The 8725-nt window shown below is 36.3% G+C and overlaps 1 protein-coding gene across 4 annotated transcripts in view; it reads right to left on the bottom strand.

Annotated features, from left to right (window-relative positions):
• kcnh1a (potassium voltage-gated channel, subfamily H (eag-related), member 1a) overlaps positions 1 to 8725 on the bottom strand; it is a 119286-nt gene that overhangs the window by 66594 nt on the left and 43967 nt on the right. For 2 of the 4 annotated variants that reach the window (XM_062059568.1, XM_062059570.1), the window contains one exon: positions 7474 to 7500. The exons of the other annotated variants lie outside the window; for them this stretch is intronic. In XM_062059568.1, the coding sequence (XP_061915552.1) occupies positions 7474 to 7500 (27 nt within the window). The remainder of the gene's footprint in view (positions 1 to 7473; positions 7501 to 8725) is intronic. 4 annotated transcript variants of the gene reach the window in all.

Raw genomic sequence — 8725 nt, 5'->3', positions numbered from 1 at the left:
CACATCTTTCATTCTTAGCTGTCACTCAAGTGTAAAAATAAGTCAACCACGCTGACATCCAAACAGTAAAACACTCGATCTTTCGCTTTAAAGCACAGTGTGAAGGCCATCTGCGTTATTGGTGCGCCTCATGCCACCATTCAAGTGTAAGCTAATTTGGCGTGCAAGCGTAAAAAGAAGTAAAGCAATGCTTAATCAATACAAGTCTCTTTATGTGTTTATATCGCTGCTAAAATGTACTAACGCAAACCGGCAGACGTATTTAGGTCTGGCCATAAATTCATGATACTTGTTTTTAAAGTAAAAGGATGGTGGGAAACTATTTCTGGGTGTTCTGAACTCCTGCTTCGACGCATAGGAGAAGATGATGAGACAGATGAACCTTATTAAAAAATTAGATAATTATTCACTCATTTTGTGAATCAAAGCTTACTTAATTATTAATTTATGAGAAACGTATTTAGTATTTATTTATTTATTTATTTAGGCAGCACGGTGGCAGAGGGGTTAGTGCGTCTGCCTCACAATACGAAGGTCCTGAGTAGTCGTGAGTTCAATCCCGGCCTCGGGATCTTTCTGTGTGGAGTTTGCATGTTCTCCCCGTGACTGTGTGGGTTCCCTCCGGGTACTCCGGCTTCCTCCCACCTCCAAAGACATGCACCTGGGGATAGGCCCCTCCCACCTCCAAAGACATGCACCTGGGGATAGGCCCCTCCCACCTCCAAAAACATGCACCTGGGGATAGGTTGATTGGCAACACTGAATTGGCCCTAGTGTGTGAATGTGAGTGTGAATGTTGTCTGTCTATCTGTGTTGGCCCTGTGATGATGTGGCGACTTGTCCAGGGTGTACCCCGCCTTCCGCCCGATTGTAGCTGAGATAGGCTCCAGCGCCCCCCGCGACCCCGAAGGGAATAAGCGGTAGAAAATGGATGGGATGGATGGATTTATTATTTATGTAGGTATTTAATATTGATTCACTTACTCATTAATTGGTTGGTTTTATTCACTGTTGTGTTGCAGATTGAGTACAAACACGTGTTAGTAATTGCTATGAGGCAAATAGTGTTAGGATCAAATAAACTCAGCTTCTTCCTACTATTTTGCAGACATGCTGCCATGACAAACTGTAAATATAATGTTCATAACAAGACTGCTCTTAATGTGATAGAGGTGAGATTAATGGCTTTATGTATGGATTTATGGCTCCTTGAAAGGAGCCGGATCTTGAGGAGCCGTTCCTTTCAGAGAGCCGTTCAAAAGCCTGGTTAGTTGTTATACTAAGTTTGTTTTTAATTTGTTAGTGTTTGTTTTTTTATCAAGGAAACAATGACTACAATCAGTTATATGATCAGATGTACATCAGAATTATTCAATTTACACAAATATTACTCTATTGCTGGGAATTATTCTGAAATATTGACTATAATACATTTTTTTGATGTGTTTTCATTGTAAACATTTTATAAGGCAGTGCCATATTTCCATAATTTTTTATTTTACCTTACCTAAAGAAATGTGTATAATTTTAACCCTATAGAAAAATTAGAAAGAATAAAATTCATTAATGGATACAAATAGTATTAACAAAACTACAATAAAAAATTTAAATGAGAGTACAAAATTGTATTACCACACCTGGTGTGTGTACTCTTAAAGTACTACCCTTTAAAATTAAATAAAAAAATGTTTAAAAAAATAAAAGAAATACTTTTGAAAAAAATGTAGTGTGAGTATAGTAGGTAATTGCCGACGCTAAATTTGCATGTGCATAAAAAACTGCTCACAATTGGGAATCGGTTCTCATCCTTCACTTAAGAGAGTCGTTCAAAAGACTCGATTCGTTCACGAACGTCACATCTCGACAATGTGTGTCTGACCGCTTCCTGTGTGTGTATACCGTATTTTTCGGAGTATAAGTCGTTTCGGAGTATAAGTCGCACCTGCCAAAAATGCATAATAAAGAAGGAAACAAACATAAGTCTCACTGGAGTATAAGTCGCATTTTATGGGGAAATTTATTTGATAAAAGCCAACACCAAGAATAGACATTTGAAAGGCAATTTAAAATAAAGAATAGTGAACAACAGGCTGAATAAGTGTACGTTATATGAGGCATAAATAACCAACTGGTATGTTAACGTAACATATTATGGTAAGAGTCATTCAAATAACTATAACATATAGAACATGCTATACGTTTACCAAACAATCTGTCACTCCTAATCGCTAAATCCCATGAAATCTTATACTTCTAGTCTCTTACGTGAATGAGCTAAATAATATTATTTGATATTTTATGGTAATGTGTTAATAATTTCACACATAAGTCGCCCCTGAGTATAAGTCGCACCGCCGGCCAAACTATGAAAAAAACTGCGACTTATAGTCTGAAAAATACGGTACAAAATTGTACTACCACACCTGGTGTGTGTACTCTTAAACTACTACCCTTTAAAATTAAATAAAAAAATGTTTTAAAAAATAAAATAAATAATACTTTTGAAAAAAACGTAGTGTGAGTATAGTAGCCAATTGCCGATGCTAAATTTGCATGTGCATAAAAAACTGCTCACAATTGGGAATTGGTTCTCATCCTTCACTTAAGAGAGTCGTTCAAAAGACTCGATTCGTTCACGAACGTCCCATCTCGACAATGTGTGTCTGACCGCTTCCTGTGTGTGTATACCGTATTTTTCGGAGTATAAGTCGCACCGGAGTATAAGTCGCACCTGCCGAAAACGCATAATAAAGAAGGAAAAAAACATATATAAGTCGCACTGGAGTATAAGTCACATTTTTTAGGGAAATGTATTTGATAAAAGCCAACACCAAGAATAGACATTTGAAAGGCAATTTAAAATAAATAAAGAATAGTGTATGTGTAAGTGTACGTTATATGAGGCATAAATAACCAACTGCTATGTTAAGGTAACATATTATGGTAAGAGTCATTCAAATAACTATAACATATAGAACATGCTATACGTTTACCAAACAATCTGTCACTCCTAATCGCTAAATCCCATGAAATCTTATACGTCTAGTCTCTTACGTGAATGACATCAATAATATTATTTGATATTTTACGCTAACGTGTTAATAATTTCACACATAAGTCGCTCCTGAGTATAAGTCGCACCCTCGGCCAAACTATGAAAAAAATTGCGACTTATAGTCCGAAAAATACGGTACTCTTTTTTTGGGGGGGTATAAGAAATCCAAATTCATGCGTGACGTAACAAGTGATGGTAGTTTGAAATCCAAAATTCTGTGTCAGTGTAGATGCTTATCTTAGCTTAGCATGATGCTACACTCTGAACGCATCCAAGCTCAAAAGCCTCTTTTCAGTGACTGATCGCAGGCTGCTGATTAAAAAGTAATTTCCATATTTTCACCAGCGCGTCTGAGGTTTGCCGTCCCTGCTGACGACCTCGACGACGTAGAAAAACAAATAAGAGGGTTTTCTCCGGCGGCCCCGCAGCAAGCAGTTGTGGCTCGGCACACTTAAGCAAACAGTGCATCAACTTCCAATACGTCGTCTTTCTTAATAAAAAATAGGTTTTTTTGTTTCAAATTGAGGATTATGAGAAAATACAAATAATTAAAATCCCTACTCTAGTGTAAGGTTGGACTTTAAAGTCCATCCTTTTTTATTTGACCTCATTTGAAGCAGCATTACTGTTTTTTGTCTTAATCTTATGTTTTATTTACAACTAAAACATATGTTTATGATTCATTTATAATGACAAGTCAACGTTCTTACAAGTTATCAACTAGATCAGGGGTGTCCAAAGTGCGTCTTTATTGGCCCTCAACACGTTCTGAAAATTCAATAACAATTTAATACACAAAATCTTTAGTAAAATGTTGAAGGATAAACTTGACAATACAACAGGATCATGTTAAAAATGATGAATTACAGATAATGGCAATAAACAACCCAGCAGGGACAAGACATTAAAACAATGTTGAGAACTTGTTGAATTAGGTCCTGACGTTGAGCAACTCAAACTTAACGTTGAAACAACATGCTTTTTGACGACGTTTTATCAATGTTGGGTTCTAATGTTGATTTGACCATTGAATTTTGGTCATTTTTCAATCGGTATTCCACACAAATTCAACGTTAAAACAACATGCTTTTTAACAACGTTTTTTTTTATGCCAGGTTGTGACGTTGATTTGACCATTGAAATTTGGTCATTTCCCAACCAATAATCGACAACACAAACACAACATTGAAACAACATGCTTTTTGACAACGTTTGAAAAATGTTGGGTTCTGACGTTGATTTGACCATTGAATTTTGGTCATTTTTCAACCAATATTCAACACAAATTCAACGTTAAAACATGCTTTTTAACGACGACATTTAATCAATGTTGGGTTCTGATGTTGATTTGACATTGAATTTTGGTCATTATCCAACCAACAACGTGGATCTAACGTTAGACAACGTTGTCTCAATTTACAAATAAAACTATTTTGCATCGTTGTTTAGAAGTCCATTTTAAAGAACATTTTTGTATAATCAACGTTGTATCAATGTCCTGTGCCAGCTGGGAAAGTTGATCAAAAATGTATTATCATTATTAGTAGTAGTACCGGCTCTAATTTCTTTACTATAAGTCAGGGGTGTCCAAACTTTTTTCCACTGAGGGCCGCACACGGAAAAATGTAAGCATGCGGGGGCCATTTTTATATTTTTCATTTTTAAACCATAACAAAATATATGGATTTTTTTTTTTTTTAACCTTTAGGGCTCCCAGGGACCATAAAGGGTCTCAGTCATTAAAATGTTAAAAATAAGTCAAATTATTATTATTATGTTTTATTTAATGCTTACAGTAAATCTCTATATCAACTTTTGTAAAGAAATACAATCATGTGTGCTTACGGACTGTATCCATGCAGACTGTATTGATATATATTGATATATAATGTATATATTGTGTTTTTTATGTTGATTTTAATAAAAATTAAAAAATAAAAAATAAATGTATTTCTTGTGCGGCCCGGTACCAATCGGTCCGCGGACCGGTGCCGGGCCGCGGACCGGTGGTTGGGGACCACTGCTCTAAAAGATCAATAATGCAGGACACCGTTGATTTTAATTATTTAATATTTTTGAGAAATCACAGTGAAAATATTAATAAAATCCCACTAAATATTTTTGGGATCCAACCCACTCATAAAGTGATACATTTTTTTTACTTTCAACACTTAAGTTACGAGATCAACTTCAGATGTACAGAATCTGTCGATTTTACGTTTGAACTATTATTTTGTTTGTTTTTATGCTCTTTTGTCAAAGAAAACTGATGTTTTTATATGGCAACCACACAAAAGTATGCAATATTTTTTCCACATAAAACATTTTAAAGTGACATTTTTGAAGTAATTGGAGCCTTGAATAGGTCAATAATTCATTATAACATAGATTTTGTGTCTTATTTTTTTTTTTGAGCAATGACAAAAAAAAGAAAAATAAAGAAAGACAGAAGGAAAAAAAACAGCCTGCACGGCAGCTTTGTGTCAACATTGCAACTTTTTATCGTTAGATTTCACCTCATTTCACTTTTTTTATTTTTGCAAGACTATCAATTTTGCAATTTTTGCAGAATGTGTGGCGGGCCGGTAAACAATTAGCTGCGAGCCGCACTTTGGCCACCCCTGCTATAAGTATACAAGTATTATTATGCCCTATTAAAAATAATATTTATAATCGCTATTGTCTATAAGTTAAACACATGCAGCAGGTACACTTTTGGGTTGAAATGGTACAAATGTGTGCTATATATCACTTTGTACCCTGTTTGGTATGATCAACATATATGTACTTCTGGCCTCTTAGAGACACAGATTGTACTTCCATAGAACATTCTTTAAAAAATGTACCTATTGTCACAGAGATGTTCTTGTCTCTTACCTCTACTTTTGAGGGCGTCGTTGGCCACTACATGAGAGTGTTTGTAGTATTTTCTATTTTTATGCCTACTATATAGGAGTAAAGCTGGCTATGTGGGTGTTTCTTTGTGCCTAGAGGGCTCTCATAATCTTAAAAAACGTATTTAAAAGGTCATAAACAAGGTTTTTTTTTAATGTTCTAACTATGAAAGTATAATCAATAATTAATTTGACACAACCAATTAACAGCGATAAACAAAGGATTACTGTACACCGGGTGGAATTAGTTTTTTTCACAGTAAACATGGACTCTAATTGCTTTTGTCCTGTGACCCTGAACACGGGTTAACTTCTTTTTACACTTGTTTGACAGTTAAGAACCTTATCAAATGATATGTAGTCAATCATGATAACATGAAGATATCCAAAACACATTTGCTTTATTGTTCCTTGTGTCTTACTGTGAACAGCTGTTAACTTCTTTTTACACTTGTATAAGACTGAAGAATGTTCCAATATTCCTTAAAATAACTGCCTGTCCACTGAATAAAAGATTTATGCTGATTATTTTTGCATTATTAGACTGTATGTGAACAAACACTGCTCCTGGTTCTTTATTTCAGGGGTTCTTAACCTTCTTGCCGTCGGGCCCCAATTTTTTCACTACAGTGGGGTCCGGGACCCACTCAAATATTAACACGGAATTAATCATATTACTCTTGATTTTAATTATATTCAATAATTATATCTAACCTACTTACAGTTTACAACCTTGTCGAATGATATGAACACGTGTTAATCACAAAGATTATTTATTTTACCCATAAAACTTAGGCGTAGGTCAGGCTGATTAGAAAAATAAGTACTAAACAAGAAATAAATGATGAAAAATTCATTTAGATACAATCATGTAGTGCTAAAATAAACTAAATTCACATTGAATATGTTTAACTAAACCGTCCATAAAATGTAAGTGTAAATAAAAATACAGCTTCACCACTTTAGTCATAATTTTTGCGCTTAAAAAACTTCTCTATGACTTTAGCGCCAGACTTCTTCTGTTTGTTTGATATTGTCATTACTGCCACAAGTGGTGAACAAAGGTATTGCAACAGAGTACTGCTGCGACCCATACAGACCACAGCTGAGAGATTGATATGTTTTGGCGGGCGGTTAAGAAACACTGCTTTATTTGACAAAGTCCCAGCCTCATCTTATCTTATCTTATCTTATCGCTTTGTCCATCAAGATATTCCCAAGAAAAGCCAGCCAGTGATTGTAATTCATGCACCGATACTCCTGCGGTTGCACTTTTGCGGCGCATTAACGCTACAAGGTCGGCGTGTTGCACGGCAAAAGTCTTCTTAAGTTGTGGTCAAGGATTTTGTGTGCTGTGTGTGTGTGTGTGTGTGTGTGTGTGTGTGTGTGTGTGTGTGTGTGTGTGTGTGTGTGTGTGTGTGTGTGTGTGTGTGTGTGTGTGTGTGTGTGTGTGTGTGTGTGTGTGTGTGTGTAAAACAAGCAAACAAGGGTTTATTATCATATTCTAATCAAACTGAAGCCTACTTGAGTGACAGCTCGGTGGTTCCAATTCTTCCCGTCACGTCCCATGCATGAATACAGGTGGTGGTGGTGGGGGGGCATGCAAACACAACAGAAGCGAAGGGGGGGCGAAAAAGAAGAAAAACAAAAATGAAGGACAAGTCATATCAAGTGATGAATAAAGACATGGTTCCAATCAAAAACATGTAGAACGCATGTGAAGAGTGTGCACATTGCAAAGCGCCAACAACTAGAATTTGCAATTCCGGCAAGAATTGCGTGTGAATGCCCAATGTGCACGATCCGCCGAACCGCCGATACACGTGCGTGGAACGGAAGTGCTTGAATGTCCAGGGTGAGTGGAGTGTGTGGATGTTGGAATGGTTCCAAACGGTTGAGTAATGTTGGCTATGGAGAGGTTTGTATATTGCCCATTCATTTTCAATGGCAGGAAATTCCTGGTAATTGCGGGTAATCGGGGAATTTTCAGAACCGGAAATCACGCTGGTTTGAATGTCCAGGGTGAGGGAAGTGTGTGGATGCTGGAACGGTTCGAAACGGTTGAGAAATGTGGGATATGGACAGGTTTGTATATTGCCCATTCATTTTCAATGGGGGAAATTCCTGGTAATTGCGGGGAATCAGGGAATTTTCAGAACCGGAAAACATGGTAGTGTGGATGGTGAAACGGTTCAAATCGGATAAGAAATGTGGGATATGCTGTCGATTGTATATTTCCCATTCATTGTCAATGGGGAGAAAATGACCGGAAATTTCGGGAAAACCGGGAATTTTGAGAAAGGGACAACATATTTTGCATTTGACATACACAGTATGAATAGCAGTGTGTGTGGATGGTTGTAAGGTCGGAATAGAGTAAAAAAATGGCACATTTTGAGCAATGTGTAACTACGTAGATGTCCATTTATTTGAACGGCAATTTCCTTGAAATTTGGGGATTTGGGGAAAAACGGGAATTTTTGAAAATATAGGTAAATACGACAATTGTCTTAGATGATATGAATGTGTTGATGTTGGAATTTTTCAAAACGGTTGAAAAATATGACGTACTAAAAGTTTGAATTTAAATGGGTATTTCGGAATTTCAGGAAAACCGGGAATTTGTACGAAAAGAAAAATGGTAATTTTGTTGTCCCGATTAAGAAGAATGTTTTGAAGGTGGAATGGTCTAAAATGGTTGAAAAATGTGGACTGTGAAAACTTTCCAGGAAGAGGTGAAAATAGGGCTTTGGAAAACTGGGAATTCCTGGAATTT

This window comes from Entelurus aequoreus, linkage group LG09 (assembly GCF_033978785.1).
Source record: "Entelurus aequoreus isolate RoL-2023_Sb linkage group LG09, RoL_Eaeq_v1.1, whole genome shotgun sequence".
Taxonomy (NCBI): Eukaryota; Metazoa; Chordata; class Actinopteri; order Syngnathiformes; family Syngnathidae; genus Entelurus; species Entelurus aequoreus.
Note: the sequence above shows the minus strand (reverse complement) of the source record. Positions and strands in the feature narration are given on the sequence as shown.